Below are 15811 nucleotides of genomic sequence, written 5' to 3' on the forward strand. Positions count from 1 at the left end.
GTGTATTGCTAAAATCAGCCTATATATAGCTATAGCAAAAATTAAAGAGGCCCTTTATTAAAACTTTTTAGTAAAATATTTTGGTGTAACATAATTTTTTAAGTTACATTCAGAGGTTAGGGTTAGATTTTTATCAAAATTATCCTACAGTAAAAACTGAGCCAGATCGATCTAGAAGTATAAAATAGTATTTCATCTGGCAAATGTGCTATATTTCCCGGAAAGTCAGTGACATATTATCATACCAGAAGACTGGAAGATAAAACACAATTTCTGAAATTTAGAAATTTAGACCAAGTTTTTTAGTCCTTGTTCCCAACATTAGACTGTCCAAATCTCTAATTAAACATTTAAAAATCATTTGGCATTTTGATGCTGGCTATATAAAAGGAATATTCACTGGATGGAATGTTATGAGTCATTGTCTGGAAATACAGAAAACACATTTGTTAGGTAAAAATCATATTTTATACTTACTTCCTGCCATAAAATTGTAATGAATGAATGTGATAAACCCTGTATTTAGAGTTGTGTTTTACTTATAAAAATATCTGAGCTACCTGTACAATGAAATCTTCATTACTAAAGTATACTATTAATATTGCATATGAATGTTAGGTATACAGGATATTGGGCATTGTATTGCTTTAGTTTTTAGTTGGCAAGTAGTGCTTCTCTCTCTAGTTTGTATTATTTTTATAATTAATTTCATTATATATTTATATAAATAGAATGCCATTACTAAATAAAAAGTGGCTCATTTTTTGTATTTGTTAAATGACTTATCAATATTTTACCTATTCTTATTTGTTATCATTGTTTTTTCTAAGGAATACTGGCCATTTTAATTTTTCAAATGTTAACTTTCTGTAAAGGTTTTGTTGAAGCTATTTATTTTTTTGATTTGATTTGATTTGATTTGTTTACTGCCCATCTTGCCTGAAAGCGATTGATCCTGGGATGCTTACAACATTTTAAATGCACCAGCCTCTAATACATGTCTACTCAGAAGTAAATCCAGTTGAATATCCTTTGAAAATGGAAATATATGGGATGGATGATCCCACTAGATAGATTCATAGTTGGTTTAAGAACAGGGCTCAATATGTGATCTTTAATATTCCAAGTCAAATGGAATGAGGTATCCAGTGGGTACCTCAGATTTCTATCTTGGGCATAGTGCTTTCTTTTTCATAAAGACATAGGTGATGGGATAAATAGGATGCTCATCCAGTTGGCAGATAACACAAAATCGATAGGAGAAGTACTGTTAACACTTCAAAAAGATCTTGATAAGCTTGAACAATGAGCTCCAACCAACAACAGTTTTGTACTGAGGTAAGAAAAATAAAATGTACCAGTACAAGATAGGTGGTATCTGGCTTGTAAATAGTACTGTGAGAAATATGTAAGTGTCCTTGTAGGCCACAGATTAAGCATGAGCCAGCAGTGTGCTGCATCTGCCAAAAATTGCTAATGAGATCATAGGAAGTTATGTGCTGCACTAGTCAGATCACACTTGAAATACCATATTTGGTTCTTCTCATGTTAATTTAAGGAGGACCCTAGGGAACTGGAAACAGTACAGAGAAGAGCAGCAAAGATGATGAGGTGCTTGGAGGCTAATCACTTTGAAAAAGAGTTAAAAGACATTGATATGTTTAGCTTAAAGAAACCAAGATCCAGGGAAGACATGATAGCAGTCTTCCAATACTAGAAGGATTGTCATAGAGAATAGGATGGGAATTTATTCTCCATAGCTCCCAAAGGTAGAACAAGAACCAGCAGGTCGAGGCTTTACAGAAGGAGATTCCAAGGTTAATAGGGAGGAATTTCCTGATCATGAGGGCTATTAAGCAGTGGCGCCTCCTACAGTCTTGGGAGCTTATTGGAGGTTTTCAGGCAAAGGTTGAACAGCCTTTTGTCTGGGAGTTTGGACTATAAAACTTCTAAATTCCCTCCAGCTATGATATTATGGTACAGTGGAACTTCCTTCCCAGTAAAAACTTAAGGAGGACTGTTTGTAAGTCCCAGTTGTCTGTGAATTCTTTGTAACTATATAAAAAAGAGCTATTCTTTCTGCAAAAATGGGCAGATTTTCTTTCAAGCCTTTCCCAGGATTTTTCTGATGTATTAATTAAATCCCTAATGCAAGCAGTACAAAGCCAAACATAACAACTATTTACAATATGATTTAATGATTTTTTAACATTTTGAAAATCTGTATTGTGACAAATAGCTTTTTTAGATAGATCCAAGGGCTCTGTGCATAGTCATATGCACTGGAATCTCTTTGGAGAGCCAGTGTGTAGTAGTGTTTAACAATAGGGACTATGGCCAGGGAGACTCAGCTTCAAGTCCATTCTTGAACATGGAAATTCAGTGAGTGATTTTGGGCCAGTCTAAACTATCCAGTAGTTCAGCACCCTCCAACATTCATCCAATGAAGTGGGGGAGGGGTGAAATAAAATAACACACATTCCTTCATTCTTCTGCACAAAAGTTAATTTATTAATGTTAGCCTGGTAGTTTAGGAAAAAAATATTTCCAAGTGCTGAGAGGTGATAAGGAAACATTGATTATAAATTCTGCAGGCAGAAACATGGATGTACAAAATGAGGCTCTCCAGTAGTAGAATGTTACATCTTTTTCCTCTAGAATGCTCTGATCTAGGTGATGTTATTCTGAAAGTACATTGAATAGAAAGTGGTTTGTGATGACTTAGATATATTAAGCATTAGAGAATGTCCTGAATATTGTGAACTTTTCCAGAATATCCAGATTGGTCCATTCAAGGGGATAAACGGAATGTCCTGGAGAAAACAGTAATATTCTGTTGTCAGCGCATCTCATTGCATATCCCTATGCAAAGCTCTTCCAAGTGGTTTAATTATTTAATTATTACCGCTTAATTATTACCAGAGTGTTTCAGGTGGCAGCAAAGTTGGTGATCAGTTGCAAACAGTGTTTCTGTAAACTCCAGAACATTATCAGTTCTATCAATCAGATTTTAAATCTCTGTGATGTGCAGAGGAAGATCATTGATTATATATGGATAGAATTCACTGGAGTTTTTTTTATAAAAATGAAATTTGATTGTAGATACAGGAAGAGATACAAGAAGAGTGTCTATATGAACATAACGTGGAGTCCCACTCATGAAAAATTGATAATTCTCATGAGCCAAAGAAGTGTGACAGAGTGTCCCAATATAATAACAATAACAGGAACATTGCAAATTTCAAAGAAAAAACGATATATTATTATTTGGGAAAATGCCAAGGAAGGGAGATGTTTTAGGTTAGATTTAGCAAGGCATCTATGTCATAGATACTTCCAGTAGGTGATGCATTTTTTGTGTGTGAACTAAAAAAGTCAACTGAAATGCCTCAATAGGATTGAGGATGAGGAGAGGTTCTATTGAAATTTACACATTAGATTCCTTAAAATGCAATACTAAATAACTTTTAAAAATTATCTGAAAGTGAGACAGGTGGTGCTTAAATTTGATAAATAAAAATAAAAATATCCTGTCATATGTGTAGAAAATATTTTTGTCAGGACCTAATCTGGCGGTTTGAACATTAGAGTATTGCAGATCTTTTGTAAGCAGTCCTTTAGAATTCATAAGAGTATACAAAGCATCTATTTTTGAATTCCCAATTTAAGCAGTCACAACTTAAGTGTCTACTTCAGAGGCTCCTCACATGCACAATATACCCATTGCACAAGAAGAGAACAAAAATTATGCATATGTGGAAACAGCTGGGAGAGCTTCTGAAGTAGCTGCGCAGACTTAGAAAATATATGATTGCCTCAGTGATATATTTTGCAAACACTCTTTTCAAAGAATATGCCCAGCTCTGTTCTTGCCATCTTTAAGCTAGGTATTACATTAAAATATTGAGTCCTTTTAGTTTGGTTTGGCTTGGTTCATTCTCTCTCGATGTACTATGTGGTCTTATTTTCAAATAATTGCTTGTAAGGTGTTTTTTTAAAGTATTTGAATTGCTAAATACAATGCTGAAGAAATTATATATTTCTTTATTATTATAGTTGACATTAAAATTGAAATGCTGTACTTACATTTTAAGTTTGATTTAACTAAGTTTTTTTTTTAATTATTAGGTTCGTAATGTACTTAATGATGCAGTGGATTTGCTGGAATTTCGTGACAGAGTCATTAAAGCATCTTTGAATTTTGGTCATTTAGTAGTTTCAACATCTCTTCAGTGTTATATATTCTCGTAAGTAATTAGAATTGAAGATATATTATCTGACAAATTGTAAATATGTAATAACTTTGATGTGGTTTGATTTAGAGAAGCAGCCAGAATTTAACAAATAAACTACAGTATAAACTCTTTCCAATTACTCGTAGAATTGACCGGGTATGCTTAGTTATCTATGAGCAAAACCTTTGTAGTGAACCCATATGGTTTCCTAAACAGAACTATGTCTTTTAAAGCAATTATGAATTCTTTAGAACTCTTAATTGATCTGCTTAGCCAATTTCTTCTGCCAAATCACTGAACTTTTTTTAAATATAAAGTTCTTTTTAAATGGGTGTGTGTGCTGCTTTAAAGGAATATGCAGGGTTCTTGTGGGATACAACTCACACATGTCTATGTACATTTTTTGAATCCCAGCAGCTGTAAATAAACAGTGTTGTTATAATGATAACTAAATCCAAAATACAGAAAAGGCAATTAAATAATCAATCTGTTTTTAAATCAAGTAAAAGTATTTATATATTTTACATATTTTTGGCAATCTAAGGATATGTAGCCTTCTTGTGTATTCTGTATAAATGAAGACATTTGTTAAATGCTTTGTATAAACAATTTTTAAATGTGTACTGCCTTCCCTTTATTTTAGAGTTAAAAACTGGAATACACCTTTAATCTTTGACCTCAAAGAAGGAACTGTCAGTTTAATTTTACAAGCAGAAAGGTATATATTTTAAATGACTATTTAAACTATTTATTTTTATTAAAGTAAAATTTATTCAAATACCGTAAGGCGTTTCCATTTGCATTGATTTCAATAGGGGTTGATAATCCCGCGTTCCGTGTTTTTCTGTGGAGTAACAAATCAAGCATGCTAAATGAACCTGACCATTTCTCCTATAGTTGGAACTATAGAGTAGAAACAATAATTTGGGTTGTCCATCTCTCCCCCTCCCCCTCAATCTTAAATGTAGGTAGTAACCAGAGGTGGTATTCAGCAGGTTCTGACCAGTTCTAGCGACCAACCGGTAGCGGAAATTTTGAGTAGTTTGGAGAATCGGTAATACCACCTCTGTCTGGCCCTGCCCCCATCTATTCTCTGCCTCCCGAGTCCTAGGTGATAGGAAGGAAATAGAGATTTTGCAGGAATGGAGATTTTACAGTATCCTTCCGCTGCCATGCCCACCAAGTCACGTCCACAGAACCGGTAGTATAAAATGTTGAATCCCACCATTGGCAATAACCTACTATTTATTTTAGGTCTGTCACTTGTTGGTTGTAACTCGAGAACTAAAACAAATGTCTGCTATATCTTCCTAGCAGGAGAAGAATGGCAATGCAAAAAGATATATTGGCATTAACATTTGCCTAATTGCCTGCTGGAGATGGTTGGAGCTCTAACTTGTTGTGACAGGCTTTCATCCTTATCTACTTGGAGTTGGAGAGGAGCATTAATGGGTGAGGGGGGGGACACTTGCTTCTTTCTAGAAAGGCTTGTCTCTAAACAGTGTTTAGCTAAGTCCAGTCCAGCATTGCCTACTGAATGCTTATTTTACCAAGCCTTCTTCCAAAGCAAGGTTACATCCAGTTTTAATCTATAGTTGGAATAGATTGTTGATGTTATTTTTATTATCTCATTTCATAAACTTCCTTTTACACATTAAGAACCTGTTTGGATGCTGAGAATCAGATCCAAAATTATTTTTGAGAAGAGAGCAGGCAAGAGAAAAGAAATTTAATAGTTATTTGCTTATCATTTAACTGCAATCAAATAATTGGAGCATTAGTCTGTATTGGCCTGAATGTAAATTGCTCAGCTGATATTCTACTCCTTTATGCAAATGAACTAATTAAACATTTATTATGTTCTGAGAGTTCAGAAATGGTAAAGGTACCCGTGTGCTAATATATGTATGTTGAATAAATGAAACAGGATTTATTCAAAATAATATTAGACAGCCTATTTTGACAGAATAGAAACTATAAAAACAAATGCTAGCATAATATTTTATACGTTAAAATAATGGAATAAACTTGTTAAACAATGCAAGCAATTTACAAAACAATTAGACTAATTGTTACTATAATATTAACCAAGTTATTGATGGCTTTAATCTCACCCTCAACTCTTAGGCATTTTGTTCTTGTTGATGGTGGAGGAATCTACTTATATTCCTATGAGGGACGTTTAATTTCCTCTCCAAAGTTTCCAGGCATGAGAACTGACATACTGAATGGCCAAACTATATCCTTGAGTAGTGATACTTTAGCTATAAGGGACAAATCTGATGAAAAAGGTATGTGTACACATATTTTAATGTAATGTTTAAAATATGTTTTATATGTTAATTAAAATATGTGGAAATTTTTCTTTCCTATATAAAGTCAAAACATGACTCTGAAAAGATTATTCATTCTCAGATATGAGGATATGGTAACACAATCTCCTACTTGGAAGCATTTCTATCCATGATAATCTAATGTCCATTTTTTTTTTAAACTACGAATGATTTATAAAATATAGTTTAAATTGAAAAGCAATTCTGTTTGTTTTAAAAAGCAAACAGTAAAATATTTGTGAAGTAATATTAATTGTATAATATGTTTGGAATCAGCCACCATATCACATGATAGTACAGAATTGTGTTCTTTGTTCTTTTTTGTAACACTTTTTGCCATTTTGTGTGTTTTAATAATCACCAAATTAAAAAAAACCTATAAACTTTTATTCTTTTTTCATTCTTCTTTGAGAAACAGTGTAGTTTTTAATGTATTCAGTATTCCTAATTTTATTTTTCAAGTTATTATCACAAGTGTTTAAATAAAAGCTTTTGTAAAAGCATGTGCAATGAATCTGAGAAGGAAAAATTTGCATCAAAAAAAGATCCCAACTTTCTGAAGTCAGAAGTTACTTTCTTGTGTTTACACAGCTGCCTCAAACTAGCAATGGACTTAACTCTTTTTTCATATGTAACCAATAAGAGCAGAACAACACCTGTTCTTATAACAGCACTTTTTCCTGCCAATACAGCCAGTGACCGCAAACCAATATCCTGTATCCTTCTGAAGAAAGTCATAATATTCAAATGGAAGAATCTTTTGAAAGTTCAATATGTTTGCTGCATTGAATTTAAATGAGATTATCAGTTAGATTTGGCATGTAATATCAAATTGTTTAGATTGTGTTTAGAATTAATAATTCCTGTAAATGCCTTTGCATTCTGAAATGCTTACTGCACAATATTAGTATACTAGTGCACAAACCTCACATGCAGAAATATTGAACAGTTATTTAATTTTAAAGTATACATTAAATAAAATCAACATAAAGCACTGTATTTTTGTTGACCAATGAGAATCATGCAGCAAAATATTTATCCCCAAATGTTTTCACTTTGCTGCGTCAGCACCAAGTCTGCATTTACCAAGAGCAAATTGAAGTTTGAAAGAGATTCCAACTAAGTTTATAATGACAAAATCAGCCTTCCAAGAAAGTATTTCAAAGTAGAACATCTTAAAGTAATTCAAAATATATTATTTAAAAAGTTTATTGATACTTATTACTTTTATTTGTAACATTTATTTATTACAAATGTTCACTTTACCCTACTCTGCAATTAAAAGACCACATTACAATATGATTAGTTTTAAAAATCCATTCCATTCCACTCATTGGCTTATACTGCAGAGACATGGTACAAAGCAAAAAGTGATGAGAAGAAAGAAAGAAAATTATAGAGATTGCAGGTCACTCATCCACCAAGGTATCAGGCCTGGAATGCAAACATTTATACAACCATCCGAAGACAATAAACTGTCTTTTCTGCCATTTATTGGTCATATGGATTTTTGTAGCCCAGATACGGAAACCCCAGTATTGCAGTAATTCTAAAATAATATTCCTAGACTGTAGTCCCATGTATTCTGACATATAGTTTCCACATAGAGCATACATCTGAATAGATATCTATGGAATTGCAACTTTAAGGGGTTTTGTTTTAAACTAATGTGAATCAAATCAAAACTTTAGTACAAATTACAAACAGTAAACAAAAAACTGACAACACTGACATTTGAAATCACATCAAGTCAGAACAAGTGCACATTCTGTTTTCTCTGGTTTTTATACTTGAACCAAATGGCAAGACATACCAGTTTTAAGTTTTCCACCTAAAACTATTTTTTCTTGAACATGTATAATAATTGTGGGCAGTTTAATATCAGTAGTGTGGACAGGCAATTGATTGTTCTTGTTGTTAGAAGAAGGCCTTTGGATTAGTTTTTAAGGGATGCTATTGATATTAATAACACCTACTGTGATCCTCAGAACAAAAAAATGTCCCTTAAAAACCTTGCAATTCATTTCTTCCTATGGTACCCAGTCTAACAGAGCTCTGGGATTGTAAAAAGGAATATTGTGTATTGCATGGAGACTGCCAACCTATCATAGAATGATTGAAGTAAACACACTAAAATTATATAAAATTGTAAGCTTATATATATGAACATTCATATTCAAATCCCTGCTATACTGTGGGTCTTTATTTTACTTTCTTTTTCATGATTTCCCCTACTCCTTCCGAGTAAAGTTAGTTATCTAGTAATTCAAGTTACATATTAAGTCATGCAAGGTTATAACTGTAAAATGCAATCCAAATTCTAAGGAATTTAAGTTGTCACCACTTGCTAAGCTTCAAGGGACATAGAGATTGCAACATCGGGGTCAAATGAAGATGAGATTTCCAATAGTCCTTGAGTTGGAATTTTCTACAAACTATACAAGATTGTATATACATTTTTCTAATGCAATATTTCCTAAATAAGGGATTATTTAATGACCGAGACATTCACTTAACAACTACTGTGTTCATTTTATGACCACTTGTTCGCTTAATGTCTGCTGTAATATTGGGTGCAATCATATGAGGATCCACATGAAGCCATCATGATTTACGGCCTTAATTTCAAGTTCAATTAGAGTCTTCAGCTGAGGTCTACCAATAGTTGTACTATAACTTCCAGATCTTTATATTATAACTTTGTTATATAGTACATAACTTTGTACTATAACTTCCAGCTTGAAGGAGATGGTGGTCTTACAATTAGAATTTATGAGGCCAGCCTATGAGACCTGGTACTCAACTGTTACTTGGACCTGAGCCTTCCTATGTGCCTCAGCATTATTCTGTTCTTCATCAGAGGATTACATCTCAGCCAGGAGAATGGTAGTTATAAAAAAACTAAATTGAATCAAAGTTATAAAGCATTTTATGCCTTGAAAAGAAGAATAGAAATTATTGTTTGCTAAATTGAGATAAAGAGAGATAAATTGCTAGATCACTAGCAATAATCTCTCAAAAGAATATGACTTACATTTTCTACTAAGTACACAGTAAAGGTGAACAGTGCCCTTATTTGAACAGTTAAATGCAATTATTAAATTAACCTGGTAGGGTCTCCATTTGAAACTTTTTTGTACGTGTACCATCATTACAGTAAGAGACTTCTGAAAATGTGACATCTATATATCAGTAATCAGATTTTATCTTTTTTAAAAAAACAGTTATTGATCTGTTTGAACCTTTATCTGGCAAACCATTAGGAGATGGAAAACCTCTTAATCATAAGGTAAATAATGTTTAATATTTCTGTAGTTTATATTGGAAAAAAGTATAATCTGATGAACAACTTATATCAAGAAGTTACTGGCACTGAGTAAATGTTTACCCAGATTCTATTTTCTATTACCATAACAAGTTTCAGTTTGAAATCTGATCAGTCTGAGCAGATTCCTGTAGAAAGTGTTAGTAGAAAGTGTTATGTGGTTACTGAGAAGTCAGTTGTGTTCATTGATGCTTACTCTGAGACTGAGTTGCAGGAAGACTTTTTAAAAAATCAGTAAGAATCAGAAGCAAGGTGATTGAAAGCTGATATTGCTCAAGCAATATCAGCATTAAGAATTTGTGTCTCTTGTCTAGGCATCTTTTTCACAGTTCTTGTTCTTATAAAATAACATTAAAATACTATATTTTATTTGAATGAAACCTTATTACTGTAGTCATATGCCACAACTGTTCAACTCGAACATGTCATATCATTTTAATCTCTTTTTTATGGTGATAACAAAATAATTTTCTGTCCTGAAATGAGGAAACCCATTTAAGCATGCATGAAGTTCTCTGAATCAATCTGAAATATTTAAATAGTAACTCTGACGTAAGTAGGACCACTCCATAGTCTTAAATTTGTGGATTAATAATTCTTTATCTATTTTCTAAAATTGTTTCTTTCCATTCCCATTTTATGTGACTCTAAGCTACTAAGTTCCATTGGGAAGATAGATTGAGAAATAAAATATAGATGGGTTATATGGAAAATCTATATTTCCCACTTTAGATCACCTTCTACCAATGCCATTTACATTACCTCTTCCATCATATTACAAGAACACCTGTTTTCTAAATTATCTGTTATTTTATTTATTACACTAATTTATATGGCTTCCCAACTCTCACACAGTTATACTTAATGTGCTATAGCAGTAAGTATAACATAAGTAAAATTTTAATTGGTAATATTGTACTATATTGTTCACAGTAGCAATATTAACATATTTGAGAATGCAAATCTTTATTACTGTAAAAACAATCTTGCTTTAATACAAATCTGGGTTTTGATTCAAATATTGTTGCAGACAGAAATAGTGGAAATTGCCTTAGATCAGAAAGGTCTTACAAATGAAAGGAAAATTGCTTTTATTGACAAAAATAGAGATCTTTATATAACTTCTGTGAAGAGATTTGGAAAAGAACAGAAAATTATCAAAATAGGTAAGAAATGGCTTACTATATTAAGTATAAGTATATTAAGCACTATAAAGCTGTGATTTTCATTATGATCCACAGAGGTTCACTATGTGTTCAAGTTGCAGACTCTATAGTTATCACCAACTCTATCCAGATGCAACACTTGCTCACTACTGAGACCATCACTGCCAGTTACTTGGTTCATAAAAATGGATTAGTGGTTAAAAGTTCATTTATAGCACAGTCAATTAGGTGAGATGGACAGAAGTGTATGTGTGATGGGGGGGGAGAATGAGAATGCTGCTGGCTGCCAATGCAGCCCCCCCCCCCCTCGTGCCTTCACGGAGGGCCTGAATCATAGGTGGTATTCAGCCAGTTCTCTGGTTCGGGTGAACCAGTAGCGACACTGTGGTATAATATACATACAGCATTAAACCCCAAAGGCTAAGTGGTACAGATGTACAAATGAAAGCAATGGACAAGGAGTAGCTGGCCACGCATTAGTGGCAGTTTTATTAATATGAAGCTTCAGATTGGATATCTGAAGAATATTTTTTTAAACCTGTACATGGAATCAACTTCAGCATGCTTATATTGTTTTAATCTTTCAAGATAAGTAATAATGTAAGAATTTTATTTTGAATACAGAAATATATTATTTAGAATCGTATAGAGAAAAGTTGATGATACTATTTGCAGTTTTGAGCAGTACGTTAGAATAGATTATTTATCCAATTTAGTTGAAAGATATTTAGTTTATTTAGTGTGGTTTTTTTTTGTTAAGGAACAATGGTGCATACTCTGGCATGGAATGACACATGCAACATACTATGTGGTCTGCAGGATACACGTTTCACAGTCTGGTACTACCCCAATGTAGTTTATGTAGACAAGGATCTCTTGCCAAAAACTCTCTATGAAAAGGATGCAAGGTATTTGTTTTATACTCCATTAATAGTTTTCTCTAATAAAATATTTTTAATCTAATCCTTCAGACTGAGACACTATGGTACAAGCAAACAACAATTTCCAATCTGATACTTCAAATTATTTGAGGAGCCAGGAGACCCTAAAAGGTCTTCAGGTTTTGGTGAAAAAAATTCAGCCTGATTTTTCTCCATTTTGGATGTTTCAGGGGTAGGGGTGGGGGTGGGGGGTGGAAATATGTGCATTTTGCCTTAAGGAGTTTAGACAGTTCCAGCCTTATTTTGGCACTTTGGCACCAAAAATTAGGCCACTGAATGCCAGCAAATTTTAGTTGAGTTTAACTTTGTTTCTGGGGTTTAGACAAGGTGTGCAATTGAAATGCAGAATTTCAACACTTTAAATTTTTTTACATGTATACCCAAAATCACATTTTTGGTACATTAGCCATTTTGTTTGAAGGCTGTAGATGGAGTTCAGGGCAGGGACATTAATATGAACCATTGGTTATACATACTTAATAGAGAAATACCTAACTTGTCAGTTGCCAAGTTTACTAAATATGACGTTTCAGAATACAAACTTCCAGATTCTTTTGGACTGAACAATTTTTTAAAAGGATATATTGGGCTGTATATTACTTGTTATTTTAAATGGAATGTCTTTCTGTTTCATCAGTATTCTATCTAAGTTACATTAATTCTAAAATAATGTTTCTGAATTCTGTTCTTTTTTCCTAATAGTGAATTTAGTAAAAGCCCCCAGATCTTAAGTTTTGTTGGCAATCAGGTAACAATCAGAAGAGCCGATGGCTCACTTATTCACATTAGTATTTCACCATACCCAGCTATTCTTCATGAATATGTCAACAATTTGAAATGGGAAGATGCCATCAGATTATGTCGCTTTGTCAAGGTAAATATAATGTTAACTTTTAGAAAAAAATTAATGGGAGAGAGACATGTGACTTCTTTAAATTTTAGATTGCAATAATCCCTTCAGACCTCCCATCATAAAATGTTTTCCAAGATAATTTTATTTGCCTGAGTTGTGATGCACTGAAAGAGACCTGCTGCTTAGAAAAACTACATATACTGTATCTTCTACTGGTCCTCAACTTACAGCAGTTCATTTAGTGACTATTCAAAGTTACAACGACACTGAAAAAATTGGCTTATGGCCATTTTCCACACTTACGACCATTGCAGCATCCCCGTAGTCACGTGATCAAAATTCAGATGCTTGGCAACTGACTCATATTTAGGACAGTTGCTGTGTCCCAAGATCATGTGATCACGTTTTGCAGTCTTCTGACAAGCAAAATCAATTGGGGAGCCAGATTCATTTTACAACTGTGTTACTAACTTAACAACTGCAGTGATACACTTAACAACTGTGGCAAAAGTTGTAAGATAGGACATAGCTCACTTAACAAATGTCTCACTTAGCAAGAGAAATTTTGGGCTCAATTATGATCGTAAGTTGAGGACTTCCTGTACTTTCCTCTGCCTCAAACTGTTAACAGTACTCAACTTCAAATATATTTCAAAATATGTTTGTCTGTTCTTTGCTAATAAACTGGAGACATTATGCTTTAATGTTTGGCTGCCTTTCTGATTATACTTGCCACCAGAGAGTTCTGAGCAGTTTAACTGTAGGTTTGGCTATTAACATAACACTATTTACATTCTGATTTCTGTACATAAGAACAGTCATTTAAGGATGGGGTGGGTGGGAAGGAACATACAATAGCCTCTTGCTTGCTTATCATAACTTCCTTCAAGAATAGCCTTTTTATCACAGTGCACTAGTGCATTGCATCTCCTAGCAACACATACAGTAGTTTTATAGCAGGTGCAAAATGAACACAAAAGAGAAAGCAAACTGAGCGGGTTGCTGGATCCTCTGTGGTTACAGCAGGAATATTTATTTGGTTCCTTTAAAAAAAAATTTTTTCTTCATTACCTTTCCCATATCCTAGATAACTGTCAGATATGATGGTTCTGTTAGGCTCATATTGTAAAGCAAAATGCAGGGACTCTTTTTTCCTAATATGACATTCCATCAGGTAATGAATGATGCTGTACAAAGCTTTCACAAGAAAGCATCCCCATTGAATTGATTAAAGCATCTAACTCATTTGCATGTACCGTAAAGACAATTGGGAGCAGTTTCTTTTTCTCTTTCATGCCTTTTTCATTCTTCTTCCCCCATCCTCTTAGAAAGCTGTAAGGAACAAATTAGTCCAAAAGCCATATTACTTTTAAATAATCTGACAAACTTACATATTTACATTTTCTCTGCTTACTGAGAGAGAATGAACTATAGATATCTGCCACAAGTATCCAGTTGCTCTGGAAAAGTGCTAGTTAAGTAAATAGAAATATTCTGAATCTCAGTTAATTTTGATTCACTTATGTTTATTAAATCGTGTATCTGCTATAGTGAGAGCAAATAAATGCAAATTGCTAGTTTCCAACAGCCTGATAATCAGGGATTAATTTCAGAATTAACACCAGACAACCAGTGAAGAAGTAAATCATTCCCTAATCAAGAAACTAACAACTCAGAAAAACAAGCAAGCATTAAACACCAGCTTAATCAAGAAACTACCACAGAGAAAACAACATCCCCACAAGCACTGATAGAACAAACTACGATATAGAAACACAGAGCAAAACACATTCCTTTCTAAGATGTTCCCTAGTTAGGTAATGAAATTACCTGAGCTACATACTGTATCTTTTATAATGCTATCTAAATGTTTGTTTTTATGGTATGAGAGGCGACTCTATTTTTCTATTATCACAAACTGTGGTGAAATTCTTTTTTTTTTTTACTACCGGTTCTGTGGGTGTGGCATGGTGGGCGTGGCAGGGGAAGGATACTGCAAAATCTCCATTCCCACCCCACTCCAGAGAAAGGTTACTTCAAAATCCCCATTCCCACCCCACTCCAGGGGAAGGATACTGCAAAATCTCCATTCCTACCCCACTCTGGGACGAGCCAGAGATGGTATTTGCCGGTTCTCCGAACTACTCAAAATTTCCGCTTCCGGTTCTCCAGAACCTGCTGAACCCTGACTCATACCATTAGTATTTGAACACTTATTGATGAAGTTATGCTATTTTAGGTATTTTTATGTACATGATTTATATATTATTGTAGTTTTTTCTTTATTAAATGTATATATAATCTGGCAATACACTGCACTATAAATGTATAAGAATATGGATAGCCCATTGATTCTTAGGTAGTGGTTAAATTACATTCATATCAATTTGACATAAGATTAATGTTTATACTCTATAAGAAGAACAGTTATTTTAATATTTTCTTCTCAGGATCAAACATTATGGGCTTGTTTAGCTGCTATGGCAATAGCCAATAAAGATATGAACACAGCAGAAATAGCCTATGCATCAATTGGTGAGGTAAGTAGAACGGTTCACTACTTAATAACTTTCACTGATTGATTGATAATATTTCATGCTAACCTGTTGCAATTTAAAGGACTCTCGGCATTTGCTGCATTATTTAACATATTGCAAAACTAGAGTTTAACCAACTTTATTGTGCCTATCACATTTTTTTTTAAACCAACAGATTGATAAAGTTCAGTATATCAGTTCCATCAAAGATCTTCCATCAAAAGAATCAAGAATGGCTCATATTCTGCTTTTTAGTGGAAATGTCCAGGATGCTGAAACTTTGCTTCTGCAAGCTGGGCTTATTTACCAGGCGATTCAAATTAATATTAATCTATACAACTGGGAAAGGTAATACGGTTCTTTTATAACGATTTACAGTATATATTTTTGTCTTGGTTCAGATTTGGATTTAACAGTTTAA

The 15811-nt window shown here is 33.5% G+C and overlaps 1 protein-coding gene across 2 annotated transcripts in view; it reads left to right on the forward strand.

Moving 5' to 3' along the window:
• Window positions 1–15811, forward strand: part of IFT80 (intraflagellar transport 80) — a 66663-nt gene that overhangs the window by 44867 nt on the left and 5985 nt on the right. For both annotated transcript variants that reach the window (XM_081954424.1, XM_081954423.1), the window contains exons 10-18: window positions 4129–4247; window positions 4879–4953; window positions 6363–6526; window positions 9793–9857; window positions 10924–11059; window positions 11820–11967; window positions 12703–12874; window positions 15304–15393; window positions 15566–15738. In XM_081954424.1, coding sequence (XP_081810550.1) covers window positions 4129–4247; window positions 4879–4953; window positions 6363–6526; window positions 9793–9857; window positions 10924–11059; window positions 11820–11967; window positions 12703–12874; window positions 15304–15393; window positions 15566–15738 — 1142 coding nt within the window. The remainder of the gene's footprint in view (window positions 1–4128; window positions 4248–4878; window positions 4954–6362; window positions 6527–9792; window positions 9858–10923; window positions 11060–11819; window positions 11968–12702; window positions 12875–15303; window positions 15394–15565; window positions 15739–15811) is intronic.

The sequence above is a fragment of the Natrix helvetica genome (assembly GCF_964273705.1).
Source record: "Natrix helvetica genome assembly, chromosome: 5".
Lineage (NCBI taxonomy): Eukaryota > Metazoa > Chordata > Lepidosauria > Squamata > Natricidae > Natrix > Natrix helvetica.